A 17,624-nucleotide genomic window follows, 5' to 3' on the forward strand; every position below is an offset into this window, starting at 1 on the left:
CATTTCTTTTTCACACTTAATATAACAAATAATAAATTTACTTTTTATTAATAAATTGTAATTTATATGTTTAAAGGGAAATGTGTTTGACTGTGAATTAACCTCTACTGTGACAAAACTGAAAACGTAAAAGTCACGTCACGTGACAAGAGTTATGTCTCATGATACGTCGTCACGATTCTAACTTAACTTTAGCTTTTATACTACTTTTCCTCAGTAATATGTAATTTTTTTTTTCTTTTTTTCTTTACAAAGCAAAGGAGAGCTTCCAATAAATCATAGATACTCGATTCCGTTTCGAATTTTTAAAAGATCGATTTTTTAGGTTAAGAGATCGATCTTTTAAATCGATTCTTTAGTTGATTCTACAATCGAGTTACAAGAACCAGTTCAAATAAAATGTCGAACGTTTCTATAATAAATATAACCTTGATATCAAACTGAAGTTAAAATATTCTTTAAATTAAGTTCTTCCAATATGTATTTATAGATTAATTAGAAATAAACAAAAAATTCTAATTTTTTTGTTCAGTGAGAAATGATGTTTGAGACACCCTATGTATATTTATATATATACATGACTAATACCAACACTGATTGAAAAACAGATTGGATTCTTAGGTACGATTTAAGTGCAGTTCGAATGATTGATCATATTTTCGTAGTATCACCCGATATATTATACAGAATCTCCTAGTGGTGTGTTAGCGACGATCCAAATGTCTATACCGTGTTACACTGTGTGTCACTTATTAAAATGAACTTTAATCGAAAGATCGGAAGGAGACAGTTTTAAACACATGTATCATTTGACAGTTCATTCAATTATTTTCTTGATCTTTCAATACGCTAGATTTGCAGGAATTTTCATTCCTTTTTCCACTAATTTTTACTTACAATAATACATTTTTGTTGTTTCATCTCGATTCGTGTCATTGTAGACGTTGCAAATTAAATTCAACAAATAAATTTTAAGATCCATCTCTAGTCTTCGTTGAAAGAGACCTTATTTTTATTTTTTAAGTAAAAAGTATGTTTTATTGTCATTTTTTCAAAAAGTTATGCTTTCATCACTAATACAACAAACGCGTGTGAATCCAATTTCAAAAATTGAATCTAAATATTTGTTGAGCAATTTCATGAGAGACTTTGAAGAAATCCATATGGTGAACGGTGTGTATTATTATATTGTTTGGGACTTTTTTTTTTATTTAGTAAAAAGTGAGAATAGTTATTTTTATTTGATGAGATCTTTTTCTTCGTTTATCTAAAAATGATTACAATATGCTTCTATGCTTTGTTCACATCTTTGGTCAATGTAGTTTTATTGTTCCAACTGAATGCCAACAAGTGTGATTTAACTTTGAATGGTTAGCGAGGAAAAGAAAAGAATCGTATGCATTTGTGTTAAAAGTTAATATTCTATTTGTTTTGATCATTTTGTAGAAGAGAATGGAGGTAATAAACATAGTAGAGTTTGATAACACCGGAACTGTTCAGAATACAAAAACTGAGAAATATATTTCAGGTATGCACATAATTAATAAGAGAATAATAATATTATTCATTTCTCGCTGTTTAAAATAAGAATATACATGTAAAACTTTTATTGTTGATCATTCTAAGAAATAAAATATGTTTGCAGGACAAGGCGATGAATTATCAATAACCAAGTCAGAACTTCAACCGTTAAATAAGCGGTAAGTATTTTTCTGTTCGATTATAACATTTTACTTATTTCAAATAAGAACTAAAAACTATTCTTGTACGTACTGTCATAACTGTTATCGTTACATTCATACAATTGCATAACTTATTTACATTTAAAGGAATATATTTTAACAGTTTAACTTTCATTATAATGTAAAATGGTTCGCGTTTATTGTCAGTCGTATACAAAGCCTACACCAGAAAATATAGACTATATTTTTATTTCGCAAACGAACATTGAAACTATTGTAGAAATGAATTAATTATTTTCCTTTATCGAACAGTCACGAATGATTCATTTAATGTCTTCTTTACTCCGTGTTGATCTTGTTTCTAGTGATAATGGTGCATTGTGAAATCAATCGAAGCTTAAACCATATCATAAATTCATCGATTGGATTAGACAAAATATTTTGTATAAAGACAATGATAATTTCTTTATCAGAAACAAAGAAGTTAATAATGGAAAACTGAATACCCCATCGATCGTATTCCTCATAAATATCTTACTTTCAAAGAACATACTTTTAAACAACAGTGCTATTCACTCTTAACGTTCAAGTTTCATTATAACTTCGTTATTTATGCAAACATATTAGTAAGTATTCTTCCTTATTTCCTTTAACTTGAATTTTAGATTACACTAGCTTTGAGACCTTGTTCGAGCTCTTATCAAAAAGTTTACATACAAACTTCAAAGAAAATAAAAACTGTTTGTTATTTAACGTTTACGTTTAGAGATAAACACTCGTATTTATTTATGGGACCAACTTTTAAAAATTATTAACAATATAAACCAAATCAAAAGAAGAGAAAATAAAGTAATAATTTGTGATATGGTTTAAAAATTCGCGCGTTATCTCGTTGATTAGATAGAGTCGATTTTAAAATTAGTTTTACGTAAGAAGTGAAACTTTTAGGACGATTCTTGAATTGAATAATAATGATGTGGCAATACAGTCGACTTCAAAATATTCAATCATTTAGGTGAGAAACATCGATCTAACGATAATTATAATTAATTGATCATTTAAAAAATACAAAGATACATTTTATAATTATCTGTTGATATTTATTTTTATTTAAAAATACGTGTGCGAAATTTTTGCAACACATTACTTGATCATTCTAATTGAATAAAGCAATTGCGTTTATCAAGTTAAATAGTTGTGATCAATTTAATTGATTCAAATTTTTTGTAAAATATTGTTTAATAATTAATAATCTTAATTTTGTTTAATAATTAAATGTTATTTTAAAACGCGAACACTTGGTCATCATTTATTAATTCGTTACTATCTTGACAACTGATATAAATGTTAGTAACAATATTCGAAATATCCACATGTTATCATTGTTTTTATAATTACGCTGTCTAAGTTTTGATAACTAAACAAAAATAACAATTTATGTTTTTTGACTCTATATAGTATTATAATATATTCAAAATGTGCACATTAAAACTGGAAAAATATTATTTTTCTTTTGCTTAAAAAGTTTGTAATGTTCGATGCTCCGGATAAAATAATAAATCAAAGTTTCTAATAGACAAAATAGTAACTTTCGTTTAATTCAAAAAATAATCATAATAAGCCAAAGTTATTTCCTTTTTTACAAATAATTTCATAATATTCTCAATACTTTTCGAACAATAATGTCACATTGCAATGAATGAATCAATGCAATGAATGAATCAATGCAATGAATGAATCAATGCAATGAATGCAACGAAAGGAAAGAAACAAAAAGAGAAAGAGAGAGAAATTATAGATCATAGATCATAGATCATAAATAATTGTTCTAAGAAGACCTTCGATTGCTTTTTTCTTAAATTACGTTCTAATGTGAATTTTCGTTCACATAGATTATCTAAAAACACCGTGTTCTAATTATAAGTAAAATTTTCCATTTCAGTCATCGTGATTCCCTGATAAAAAATTCTCTTGCGTACACGTGTTTTGCTTACACGTGAAATGCTTTTAAATCATCAACAATGTGCTTCGTTTAAAAGTAATAAACCTATTTCTCAGTAATGCATCATGTGCTGCATTGAATTGTCATGACAAATGCATGAAACAGATAAATAATACACTTTCGTGATTCTGTTAATATATAATATGCTTTTGTTGATGTGTGTGTACGTAATTATTAATTTCATCGATAAATGGAATCGCTTCATACTCGATTTCAAATAATCATTAAGTCATAGACACAAAATTATACTGGAACTTTTCAAATGATCTTTTTTTTGTTTTTAACTAAAATGTATGTTTTAAGATTTAAAAGAAGAATTTGGAGAACGTGAAATTCTTTATTTTTATTTCATTCATATAAAATAAAATAAAATAAAATAAAATAAAGACAAAAAAATAAAAATGTGCAAAATGAAAGGGAGAAAAAAAGGAAAGAACAAATATCTGGATAATACTTTTAAAAATGTCGAAAAAGAAAAGAAAAATAAAAATATGTATAGAAGAAAAAAGAAAATATCTGGATTAGAAAGGACATGTCCTGTAATTGGAACTGGAACACGCCTTTCACTATCTTTCTCATGTAAACCGTTAAACCGAAGTTATATTAAAGATCATTCTCATTTTCATATCCGTTCTCGATCGACAAACAAATACCGTTTATTTTCTCTTCTACGTTCACGTTAAAAATAGCAACTTTTATTTATTTATTTTTTTTTTCTTTTTTCACGAAACAAAGCAACAATTCTTTCCTGAGAATCGTGGAAAAAATCTATCGACCATTTTATCGCGAGTATTTATTATCCATTTATTATTCCTTCGTTGGTGCCTTAAGTTTACGTTTGTGTTTATAAAACAAAAAAAAAGAAAAGAAAAGAAAGTAAAGAAAACATTTTGAAGAAACATGTGGTAGAAGATATTCAATATTTAAAAGAAAAAAAAAACGCGAAGAAAGAGAGGCTACTTTGGTGTTCAATAAATAATCTTATTATTGGGACAAAACAAAAAATGTCGTAAAAATTGATGTCATATTATAAATTATACTCGATCCTTAATTTGAGATAGCATATTACAAGTTCTTCGTCATAGTTACTTCGGGAAAACTTTGTATATCTGTTTGTTAATTTAAAAAATAAAAAAATAAAAGGAAAATGTGTAAAGAACAAAAAAAAAACCGGTATAATAAATTACCGGTTTGATAACTGCATAAGAACTGATGCATAAATTGACGTCATCTCATCGATTATATTAATTTAAATTCTTCGTTTTATACTTAAGATTACGTCTGTTCGTAATAATCATTTTCGTTTTCAAGAATCTACAAAAATTATTTAATCAGAAGACTAAAATAAGACAAGAAAATTATTGCAATTATTCGATTACCGATTCGATAAATGTTTCGAAAAGAAAATGAAATGTCAATGACATCTCGTCGATTATTAATCAGTATTATTAATCTTTTGGAAATCTTTCAAGGAATTTTAACGTTGGAAAGTTAAGACGATAAAAGTGAACTCTCTCTCTCTCTCTCGTGTGTGGTTTTCTTTAATGGAATTTGTTTTCTCTAATTGGAGAAACTAAATGATAATATCAATCAAAAATTTGATTATCAAAAATGATTCGAATGACTGACAATTAACTTGATAACAGAAACGAAACTTTTGTGATACTGACTTAGTGTAAAAACTATAATTAATTTTTCGAATTTTCTGTATAATTTAAAAAAAAAATTTATTAAAATATTGTCAGTTATTGTCAAGACAAGTTATATTTAATTAGAAAATAATTTGTTGACTATAAGAACAAATCAATTATAGAAAATATTATTGTATTTCTTTCTCTTTCTATCTTTCTCTCTTTATTTCTTTCTTTCTATATCGATAGTAAAAAAGAAAAATGATATGAGTGCGATTAAAAAATTTGCCGAATCATTAGTGTACCGAACAAAATCAGTAGCTTTTCATAAATTTTCGAAAATGGGATCGCCGAAACGCGTTGAAAATGTGAAATTACTTGGGTTAGTATAATATGTATATTATCTAATTTATATCATATTATAATTATCGATACAAATACATTGCTTATCAATAATTTACTAGAACGTACATAAATATAAAAATTAAATCTTAATGAAAAATCTCTCCCCTATCGAATATATTAATATAATTTAAATGAAAAAATAAAATCAAATTTAGATTCAACGAAAAACTCTAAAAATATTACTTACTTTTTTTTTACATCGTTTTATAATTATATTTATATACATAAATAATATATATTATAAAAAAATAATATAAAAACTCTAATATATATACAAGAATATATTAAAAATAAATATATATATAAAAAAGATCTTTTCTAAAAATATTGATAATTACCAAGAAAAAAAAAATCAAATTAAATCGCGATATACTGAATCTGATGAAAGTTTGAAATGATCTAAAACTAGTTAAACGATACTTTTAAGTTCTTATACTTTGATCGAAGAGAAGAAAAGTGCCGTGAGCAAAAGTAGAGACCGCGTGCACAAATGAGGCACGTCGATATCCGATTAAAGCTCGAGTTATCAGTAGTACGGTGATATCAATTCGAGTCGAGTATACGGCTGTTTTTGTGGGTTACCTTACCCCACTCGTTGTAAGGAAAAAAAAAAAAAAGACAGAAAAATAATAATACACGAGAAGCGGTTAAGATCTGCGAACAATATTCGAATTCCGAATCCGAAATATTTCCTAAATCGTGTTCTTTGTTATATTCTACGTAATTCTTATGTCTATGATTTTTTTTTTCTTTTTCTTTTTTTTTTTCGTTAAAATTAAAAGTGAAACGTTCGAACAACGTGAATAAGGAGAATAAATTTTCATCGATTAAATTTATATATTACTCTACGTCGTCGTTTTCTTCTTCTTCGAAGAGGGGGAAATATCGATCGATTTTATTTCAATAAATTTGTATGAATTAATTGAAGAAAGTTAAAGAATAATAAAAAAATAAAAACGTAGATAAAAAACGCGTTATCGAAAATTGAAAACAATTACGTATTTTCTAGATCGTTTCTTATATCCTCGTTCGATTGAAATTACAACCGATAAAGATAATAGATTTTAATTTTTGTTAAAACTCGTTTGAATGCTAATTACCTATATATAAAATTCATTGTTTCAATTTAAATATACTCACTTGGTATGTTTCAACGTATAATTCGCTATATTACTTGGGAACAATTTTTGTGTCAAATAAAAATATAATATAAAATATGTTCTCATTTTTCGCGTTCTGGGGTATCTTTAAAATGATATCAATACATAATTGTTAAAACTCCGTTCATACAATGTTATCGTGATTCTAACGATACTGGATAAGAACAACTGATAAGAATCACCGAGTAAATAACAGTTAGACGAAATATACCGGGGAGAACTTTGTTTCCTATTCGAAAATTATTCATACTTTACGATAGTTTTTCCTTTTTTTCTTTAAACAATTTAGTAAATTAGAAACAAAATATATATACATATTTATATATATATATATATTTTTTTAAATAAACGCGTTAAAAGAATCTTGAGGTAAGGATTTCGAAAATTGTCGTAATGACAAAAGATATGGATAAAAAGCCTCTCCTTGGGCATCAAAATTATGACGCTATTGATCATTTTTGGTAAGGGTTGTGAAATTTTGTTTCTTTTCTTCTTAATCACCAACCACCAACCCGCCCCTCTTCCCCGCGCTCTTTCATACATTGTCTCCTTATATGATCTTTCGATTAGAATTCTTCCTTTTTTTCATAGTCAGTTATCTTTTCTAACCGGAAAGATAAAACGATCAATATTTTTCTTCTTCTTCCATACTTCTTTCCTCTTTTAATAAATCCTCGATAAACAAATACTGATAACTGTACTTATTGCACATACTAAGAGAACAATGATCACCATCATTGGATTCATCAAGAATTTTAGATTAAACCGCTAACAACGTAATATAAATTGCTTGAAAAGACAAAAATTTCAAACGAGGAAATTCCGATCTTACAATTAATTAAATTTTATCAGTCTCTATATTGATTACGTCGAGTACCAAATGTTTTTATTTCTTTTTCCTTTTTTTATTGTTTTGTTATAAATCACTTTGAAAGGGAGCAAGATTATAAGCAAACTTTCTTTTTTTTAGATCAAAAATGACGCGTCACATTCGAAAAGTCTATCGAATGAAATATTAACAAATATTTAATTATATTTTGTGTAAATGTTGAATTGTTTTTTTTTTCTTGCGTGAAATATTAAATATACGATTATTATTAACGATCTTGAAATTAAATCATTCCGATGCATTATTATTGAAAACGAAGTGTACGATAACAAGAATTTCATTTCGATTTAATCGAAATAACTTTTTTATACAATTATTTTGGAAAAGAAAAACATTGATTGACAAAAATCTAAATAAATAAAATAAATAAAATGAAATGAATTAAAACAAAAAAATAATCTGTTTTATCTCTTATTTTTTGTTCAGGGACGATGATGATGATATCGTTTACGAAGGAACCACAAATTTGGTACGAGTGCCACGCTCGAAGGAAACGGGATTATCCTTTGAAACCTCCTCGATTAAAATCCACGTAGACGGTATGAGATGTCAAAGTTGTGTTAAAAATATCGAGGGGACCATTGGAAGTCGTTCGGGTGTTGTAAATATTAAAGTAGATTTAAATGAAAAACTTGCTAACGTTGAATATAAGACTGAAGAAATGATACCAATGGAATTGGTGGAAGCTATTGAGGATATGGGGTTTACTGCCTTCCTAGTATCCGACGAAAATGATAAGAATAAAAATGATAAGAAGTCAGTAGTTACAACTTGTTTTATACATGTCAGTGGTATGACGTGTATGTCCTGCGTTAAATCCATCAAAAGTAATTATTTCTTTTTTCTTTTTTGTTATTGCATCAAATGATGCCAATAATTTAACATTATATCATTGATTTCTTTTTTTTTAGGTACTTTGTCAGATAAACCAGGCGTGAAGGAAGTAGATGTTAGTCTAGAGAAAAAGGAAGCTAAAGTTTCTTACATCATGGACGATATAACTCCTGAACAAATAGCAACGTTTATTGAAGAGTCTGGTTTCGATGCTTCCGTCAAAAATGAAAATAATTTTGTTAACGTGACAATGGAAAGTAAAAAAACAAATGGGGAAATCAATATGAAATTAAACGGAAGCGGAGATGTTAATACCATAGCACGTACTACCAAATGTTTTCTACATGTAACGGTATGCGATTGATTCTATTAAAGTTATTGAAAAGTACATATTTTGTTCTAGATGAAATTCTAATTTTTTAAATAAATGATACGTATTGTTTGGTTACAGGGTATGACTTGTGCATCGTGCGTTTCTGCGATAGAGAAACATTGTAAAAAAATATACGGTGTACATAGTATATTGGTAGCTTTAATGGCTGCCAAAGCAGAAGTAGTCTTTGATCCGGATAAAATAAAAGCCGTTGATATTGCTTCCAGTATCACTGAGTTAGGATTTCAAGCAACTGTGATCGATGAACCTGGAACTGGCGAAGGAGAAGTTGAATTAAAAGTAAGTTATTATTATTATATTTATGAATTCTGATTTGTTCATTAGGTATCATAATTTTTAATGAACAAACTTAGATTTTGAATTCAAGTAACACGTGTGTATATGTATTAATACTTATAATTAATAATAATTATATTAAATTATTATTTTAGATCTCAGGGATGACATGTGCTTCCTGCGTTAATAAAATAGAATCGACTGTAAAAAAGTTACCTGGTATACACTCGGCATCCGTCGCATTAGCGACACAACGTGGAAAATTTAAATACGATGCCGAGATCATGGGTATTCGAGATATTGTCGATAGTATTAATAAATTAGGATTTACAGCTACTTTGTTTAGTAATAAAGATAAAGAGAACAGAGATTACTTAGATCAGAAGTAAGTATTCTTTTATACTTTTATCTTTGTCCTGTTAAAATATATATTCACAGGACATGAAATATTATTTTTTCATAATTTTTTAAAAATTTACTTAGAGAGGAAATAAAAAAGTGGCGATCAGCTTTTCTAATATCTCTGATCTTTGGAGTACCCAGCATGTTAATAATGACTTATTTTATGTTAATAATGTATGTGGATGATAAGTCGCATGAAGCTATGTGTTGCATATTGCCTGGTTTATCTTGGGAAAATTTATTACTTTTCATTTTTTCTACGCCAGTTCAGGTAACAAAAAACACGTATTTTTTTATATCAAATATTTGCAAATGAATGTAACTCTAAATAAAAAATAATAATTGATTTTTTTTAGTTCTTTGGTGGATGGCATTTTTATGTTCAAGCTTATAAAGCTTTAAAGCATGGCACTACCAACATGGATGTTCTTATTTCCATGACTACAACAATATCCTATCTTTATTCTATCGCCGTACTTACAGCAGCTATGATAATGCAAGAAAATAAAAGTCCTCAAACTTTCTTTGATACTCCTCCAATGCTGTTAGTGTTCATTAGTTTAGGCAGATGGCTCGAATACGTTGCTAAGGTAAATTTATTTTATTCATCGTTCGTCGATTATTATATTAATCGTTATATTATTTTATTAATGATTATATTTTTTATAGGGAAAAACATCAGAAGCTCTTTCCAAGTTACTTTCTTTAAAAGCAACTGATGCAGTTCTGGTAACGTTAGGTCCAAACAATGAAATATTGTCGGAACGTTTAATAAATATTGATTTAGTTCAACGTGGTGATATATTAAAAGTTGTACCAGGTGTTAAAGTACCTGTCGATGGTAGAATCTTATCAGGTCAATCAACCTGCGACGAAAGTTTGATAACGGGTGAAAGTATGCCAGTGCCAAAAAAGAAAGGATCTATGGTTATCGGTGGTTCGATTAATCAAAATGGACCGTTATTAATTACTGCAACTCATACGGGAGAGCACACTACTTTAGCACAAATCGTTCGATTGGTTGAAGAAGCACAAACGAATAAGGCGCCGATTCAACATTTGGCTGATAAAATAGCTGGTTATTTTATACCTCTCGTTATAGTTGTCTCAGTTATAACATTAATTACGTGGATAATAGTAGGATACATCAGCGTAGATAAATTACCTCTGACGCACAATGATCAGATGCATAAAGAGTATACGAAAAGAGAAGAGATTATATTCCAATATGCTTTTCGAAGTGCTTTGTCTGTACTGGCGATAGCTTGTCCTTGCGCGTTAGGTTTAGCTACGCCAACAGCCGTCATGGTTGGAACAGGTGTTGGCGCATTGAATGGTATTTTGATAAAGGGTGCTGAATCTTTAGAAAATGCGCATAAAGTCAAATGCATTGTATTTGATAAAACTGGCACATTGACGCACGGTGTACCTATGGTAACTAAAATAGCTCTGTTTGTAGATGAAAAAATATGTTCCATAACAAAGTTATTAGTAACAATCGGTACGGCTGAAATCAATAGTGAACACCCGATTGCATCAGGTAATAATCCAACTATTAACGATTCTATTAATATTTCACATTTTTAATGGTGTATAATTTTACGTTATCGTTTTTTAGCAATCGTTCGTTTCGTGAAGGAAACTACGGGTACGGAATCTACCGGACAGTGTACTAATTTTCAAACGGTTGCTGGCTGTGGCCTAAAATGTAAAGTATCGCATTTTAATGCAGTAATATCCGATGCTCTGAAATCTGAAAAAATAATCAATTATATGAACCAAACAAAGAAAGTATCTTCTGGAACTTTTAATCTGAACAATGTGCCAATAGATATTGTACCTTTTGTTATTGCCACACAAGAGAAACAAAACTTAGATCTGCAATTATTATTAACTCCTGAAGGTAATAGTGATCAAATAGTCTCGAACGAGACATATGAGATTTGTATTGGTAATAGAGAATGGATGAGGAGAAATGCCATTAGTATACCTCAAGAAGTTGAAGCACAAATGATGGCCGAAGAGGATCTTGGTCACACTGCTGTCTTAGTTGCTATGAATAATATTTTAGTTGCTATGATCAGCGTCGCTGATACAGTTAAACCCGAAGCACATCTTGCTATTTATACGTTGAAGAAAATGGGCTTACAAGTAATCCTTTTAACGGGAGATAACAGAAAGACAGCGGCTTCAATTGCTAGACAGGTAAATAAGTAAACAATTAATAACATAATTGTATATATTTATAATACGATATGTTATTCTAGGTTGGTATTACCCGAGTTTTTGCTGAGGTTTTACCATCGCATAAAGTTGCGAAAATTCAACGATTGCAAGATCAAGGCTTTAGAGTTGCGATGGTAGGAGATGGTGTTAATGATAGTCCGGCACTTGCACAAGCAGATATTGGAATTGCAATTTCTTCGGGAACTGATGTTGCTGTGGAAGCAGCAGATGTCGTATTAATGAGGGTAAGTTGGAGAGAAACATTTATAAAAGATTTATGTTTAATATTTCTTATTTCTTTTAGAATGACCTTTTGGATGTAATCGCGTGTCTGGACTTATCTCGAAGAACCGTACGCAGGATAAGACTTAACTTTTTATTTGCTAGCATATATAATCTTTTGGGAATTCCAATAGCTGCCGGTATATTCAGTCCATTTGGTTTCTTTTTATTACCATGGATGTCATCCGCGGCGATGGCACTTAGTTCAGTGTCTGTGGTCGGAAGCTCTTTATTATTAAAATTGTAAGTATATAAAAATGAAGTTTACATAAATTATAATATTATATTAAAATTTTAATAAATAACATTTTCTCTTATTATTTGTTCTATCTTAGATACAAAAAACCTACAAAAGTGTCATTAGAAACACCAGAATACTTAGCAGCAATGCAGGCACACTCGACAGCCAGAATGATTGATCTCGATACAATATCTATTCATCGTGGATTGGATGAATCAGTAATGCCTGTACTAAATAGAACAACATCATCTCTCTCAAGGTATGATCGAACGAGTATACCCTATTCAGACTTCTTGCAAAATCGTAATAACCCAACGGCTTAGAGACATTTCTGGTGAAGTTGGATTATTTTCTTTTTTTAATAATATCGCTTTTAAGTTACTTAGTTACTAACAAATCGAACATATGAATTTTTTTTGTTGGTTCTAATATCTAATTATTATACTCATATCTTCTTTTTATTCTTCTTACTAACTTTTTATACTTGCCTACGTTGAATTAATATTTAACTAGTAGTATAATATAAATGTTGTAGTCAATTGTAATCAACTTATTAATAATGCAGGGTATAAACAATGTTGTCACTCTTGTACCTTTCACTAGATTGTATAGTAATAAACTATTTTTATTTCTTTTTTAATAGACATATTTTCTATATATTTTATATCTAATTTACTGTTTCTAAAAAAAAAGAAAAACAACACATATATATAGGCTGTGAATTATGAACAAAGTTTCTTTCATTTAAAAATATATATAAAGATAAATTATTATAACTTTAATTATAATATTTTGCAATAATCAAAATTATGATAAAAGACTGATTGTTCGCTGATATGCAAATACTATGATTTAATGACTTGAAGAAAGTTATATCCATTTTTATAATGCATGTATTCGTCTTTTTGCACTTGGTCTATTGTAAATATTGTAAATATATATTTGATTAAATGTTTTGTTATATGCATGTATTTAATTTCTCATGTAATTCCAATAATTAGAAAAGATTTATATATATATATATATATATAATCTAGATATATCAAATGATTCATTGTATTCAGATAGTTGATATGTTATTTATTTTTTAAGTTATTATTTTCTGTAAATTGTCTATAAAATAAATAACAAGAAAACAGAGAATAGAATGGATTTAAAAAAATCCATTTACCAGGCATGTGCTAATAAGTGTGTTCATTTCAAATTGCATGATACATTGTATTCAAATTATGCGCGCGTAGTATTTGTAGATAAATATAATAATACATAGATCGTAACATTATGTAGTGATTATGCTTTTAGTAAACCAACAATTCAAAATAACAAAAGAGTTATCCATACTATTTCTAAAATTTCAGCTAATAGAATGCCATTGCAATTGGATTTTTTTGAATCTATTGTTTGTCTGCATTAATATATTATTTAATTTTAATTACCGTTATATGGTGTATATTTAACGCTTCGACTGCGAACAGTACTTATAGGTGTCGAGTAGAAGTTGTTCTTTTGATATTCTTTTTAGCGAATAAAGTGTTATTGTCACATTTTATTTCTGAGAATTATGTAGTCGAATGACTAATATTTACAAAAGAAATGTACTTTGCTTGCAATTTTCTTTTTTTATTTTAATTACCAAATTAATATGGTACTATTTTATTCTGTTGCAAATTAAATAACAAACGCTTTGTATCAAGACTTTTATGTAACAATTATATTATGTAATTGTAAAAAGTTTCTTTGAATGACAAACCATCGGTAAGCTGTTTATTGAAGAAATCTTAAATAGAAAACTAACGAAGAAATAGCTGCTTTGTAACATAACTATTAATAAGAAGTTATAAAGATATCAGTTCTTTATACATTCATTCACAGGCTTTTTGGAAGGACAAGAAATGAAATTGAAGGCAGACTACTTGGTGAAGATATGGATGATACTGATTTAGCTATCGATTTTCTTGATTATCGAAAAAGCAAAAAGGATCTTACAAATATAACACCTTTATAAAAACTATGATGATGTAAGTTTAAAAGTCACTGTTATTATTATTAGTATTATTATTAATTTTATCTTCATTTAATTAATCTGTCCATGTACATTATTACCGATCGTCGTTTTGTACCCGTAATTAATCGTACTATTAATTTGACATTTAAGTTTCTATACGATAGTTTTACACACATTATGCGTTTCATTATTTGATATATTATTAAAATAATAAATTAAAAGCACGTCGTTAACTTAATATAAAAATTCATTTATCATTTACCTACAAAATTTTTAAAATTATTATCTAACTTTTACTACTCAGCAATTCTTTTTACTAAAGCAAATATTTTTGTGACCTTATATACACAGACTCTGTTATATATTCTTTTCATTGTCATAAGCGCACATACATTCTATGTATGTAGTGTTGCTAAACTGCTTTTAAATTAATTTTCGATTGATGTGAGTCCAGGAATATTTTAGTTTTGTTCAAATTTCTACGACTCTGTATGGAGTTACAACTTATGCTTTGAAAACCCTGATTTAATCTACAAGTTATTAAAAGGTTATTCTTTTGTAAATATCCCTTACAAAAGTTTCAAGTTGTACTTAGCATATAGCATTACATGAATAATTTATTTAAAACAATTTATGTAACAAAACAGCTATGTGTGTAAGTTAAAGATATAATATTTGATCATAAAAATTATTTAACTTTTTTTACGTTTTAATAGACAATAATTTAATGAGAACGAAATAAAATATTATCAAAATATATATTATATATTTTTTCATGTTAATATATATGTATATATTATATTATTATAACGTTTATTTTCATGTTATTTAATATTACATCATGTAACAAACATATTGAATTTGAAAACAAGATTTGTCTATGTTATACACTTAATATGAAATATTTTATACAATGTGTAATTGTACCAAATGAGAAATCAATTATAACATACGTGCATATTTGCTATCAAATTTTTATATTGTATATATCAATATCATGAAAGTATGTAATTATTATTAAAATAAATGAAATTTGTCCTGCATTATTAATTAATGCATTGCAATTATTTCCGCATACTTTCTAAGATGTTAATTATCAAATAAAAGATATTTAATATTGGAATATTAATACAAACTTGTCTTATATTTAGATAGATTTACTCTTAATTATTTTTTTGTAGATCATAAATCTAATTATTGTCAACAAATATATATTTTTATTTAACTTTAAATTTTATTCTTATATAATTGAGTCATAAATGGATGTTTTGCGATACCATGAGTTTTTGTACTTACTGCATTATGAAGCTAATTAGAATTATGTTTGAAATATCCATCATATTTATACATTTGTGCAATACAAGTTCTGATTAACAAGAGCGTCTGTATTATTTGAAGCAAAAATTAATGTAACAATATATTTTCCAAGAACAGTTATGGATTGTTCTTTTTAAATAAATGTACTTTTAATCTAAATATGAATGATTTCATTTATTCAAAACTTTTAGAGAATAAATCTAGCACTGAGGCTTATCTTCAAAAGCACATAAACTGTTATGGACCGTTTTCAGATTTTTTTCAATGTATCGTTATGCATGCTAATAATTTATTCTTAAAATATTGCTTATTCTTTATTACTATATAATTTTTCATATGGAAAAAGATTTTTTATTCAATTACATATATTACATAAATAATAATAATAATAAAATAATAATAATAATAAAAATAATAATAAAATAATACATGCAATAATATAAAAAGTAATAGCAAATTAATATTCAATATTTGATCAATTAATCAATTAAACAATCAATGCACACAATACTTGATCCCATATCGTATCTATAAACAATGTTAATAAAATAGAAAATAATGATAAATCTTTGATACTTTAATTATAACATTCGATGAATATTTAATTATAATTACTTACTTGGGTAAAGAACAATTATCGCAGAATAGGTCATGGCATTTCATACAATTATTTAAACAAGAGGGACATAATAACTCTTCGCAGTAAAAACATTTATTCGATAAACTTGGATCTATTACTTGGAAACATCTACAAACGTCTACGTTTTTATCCTAAAAAATAATATCATTCTTTAAATCCAACTGACAAATATGAACAATTTTGAGAACTCAATACGTACGAGTTTAACATTATCATTGTTTTCTAATTGTAATTTATTATTTAAAACCATTTGTTTGGAAGCACGTTGGAGCTTTATTAATTTATGAGAAGTTAACAATGCTGATGGTAATTCAGTTAAATCCACTTGATCGTTATTCATATTTTGTAAATATTTTTTAGCGCCTTTTTTGAGTAAATTCAAGGTTTTATCTGGGATGATAAAATGTATTAAAAATAAAGTGTTTTAGGTTGTCCAAAAAAGTTATTTCATTAAATATTTTGGGATAACTGAATATAATATTTTCAAAAAATAATCAAAGAAACATAACCTCTTTACCATAAACTTCTTTCATTCGTCTTTCTTCATCAATTCCAGTATCTACTTGTCTTTGTCCTACGTGTATTTTTAATTGAGGAAGTAAATTGGCCTCGTAAGGATAACTTCGTTTAGTCATTTTTATTTAATTTATAAAGAACCATTCAAATTATATAAATTCCTAAATTCGACGATTAAAGTAATATAACCACAATTTCTCAATGATACGCGAATTCAATTAAATTTATTTAACATTAAATCACTCCAATAAATTATTCCAATAAATTATTCCAATACATTACTCAACAAATATTCTTTGAACTAAACCTACATTATTGATATTTATCACGTATTCGATATTTGTAAACAAATATTTATATACCTGTTCAAATTATCGTTATCAAATTAGCATTATAAAATTGTCATAACAAGATATACAATCTATCGATAATTACTATTCATTTTTGGTACACAAAACTTTTTTAATTGTTTATTATTCATATTTCTTTTCGATATTCCTGAAATTTTTAATTTTAATATTTAAAAATAAAAAAAAAATCAAACTCGAATTTTTTAATTTGCCGCGCATGCGCGGAGACGAGCGACTTCGTAACGCGCGAAAGACGAATTTGGAATACTTTATCAATTTATTTTATTTTTTGATAAAAGAAAATAAATCATGTTGTTTTTTAAGATGAAAATGTATCAATACAATTAATATATAATTGATGAAGAATTAAAA

The 17,624-nt window shown here is 27.2% G+C and overlaps 2 protein-coding genes across 3 annotated transcripts; one reads left to right on the top strand and one right to left on the bottom strand.

Moving 5' to 3' along the window:
* Positions 1-483: 483 nt before the first annotated feature.
* LOC106790947 (copper-transporting ATPase 1) lies at positions 484-15,158 on the top strand. Of its 2 annotated transcripts, none has more exons than XM_014756227.1 (15): positions 484-621; positions 1,447-1,528; positions 1,646-1,700; positions 8,196-8,596; positions 8,681-8,955; positions 9,055-9,276; positions 9,429-9,658; positions 9,757-9,946; positions 10,032-10,265; positions 10,345-11,215; positions 11,294-11,880; positions 11,943-12,146; positions 12,206-12,426; positions 12,519-12,683; positions 14,297-15,158. In XM_014756227.1, the coding sequence occupies exons 2-15, from the start codon at positions 1,453-1,455 to the stop codon at positions 14,427-14,429; spliced, it is 3,864 nt and encodes a 1,287-aa protein (XP_014611713.1). In that variant the 5' UTR covers positions 484-621; positions 1,447-1,452; the 3' UTR covers positions 14,430-15,158. The 2 variants fall into 2 exon arrangements, with proteins under 2 accessions (XP_014611713.1, XP_014611712.1); XM_014756226.1 differs by lacking the exon at positions 484-621 and adding an exon at positions 628-1,173.
* A 1,026-nt stretch (positions 15,159-16,184) lies between these two features.
* On the bottom strand, positions 16,185-17,302 carry LOC106790939 (apoptosis regulatory protein Siva-like). Its single transcript, XM_014756218.1, has 4 exons — positions 16,904-17,302; positions 16,586-16,776; positions 16,366-16,517; positions 16,185-16,274 (listed from the first exon to the last, which is right to left on the bottom strand). The coding sequence occupies exons 1-4, from the start codon at positions 17,019-17,021 to the stop codon at positions 16,226-16,228; spliced, it is 510 nt and encodes a 169-aa protein (XP_014611704.1). The 5' UTR covers positions 17,022-17,302; the 3' UTR covers positions 16,185-16,225.
* Positions 17,303-17,624: the final 322 nt, after the last annotated feature.

Source organism: Polistes canadensis, unplaced genomic scaffold, assembly GCF_001313835.1.
Source record: "Polistes canadensis isolate GaletaPanama2010 unplaced genomic scaffold, ASM131383v1 scaffold_272, whole genome shotgun sequence".
Lineage (NCBI taxonomy): Eukaryota > Metazoa > Arthropoda > Insecta > Hymenoptera > Vespidae > Polistes > Polistes canadensis.

Excerpts from the sequence above, each read along its gene's own strand:
- LOC106790947 (XM_014756227.1), top strand. The coding sequence starts at position 1,453 with ATGGAGGTAATAAACATAGTAGAGTTTGATAACACCGGAACTGTTCAG. Across the intron at positions 12,427-12,518 it reads AGCTCTTTATTATTAAAATT|ATACAAAAAACCTACAAAAG; the intron begins GTAAGTATATAA and ends GTTCTATCTTAG. Across the intron at positions 12,684-14,296 it reads ACAACATCATCTCTCTCAAG|GCTTTTTGGAAGGACAAGAA; the intron begins GTATGATCGAAC and ends ATTCATTCACAG.
- LOC106790939 (XM_014756218.1), bottom strand. The coding sequence starts at position 17,021 with ATGACTAAACGAAGTTATCCTTACGAGGCCAATTTACTTCCTCAATTA. Across the intron at positions 16,777-16,903 it reads ACGAATGAAAGAAGTTTATG|ATAAAACCTTGAATTTACTC; the intron begins GTAAAGAGGTTA and ends TTATCATCCCAG. Across the intron at positions 16,275-16,365 it reads GATAATTGTTCTTTACCCAA|ATACGATATGGGATCAAGTA; the intron begins GTAAGTAATTAT and ends CATTGTTTATAG.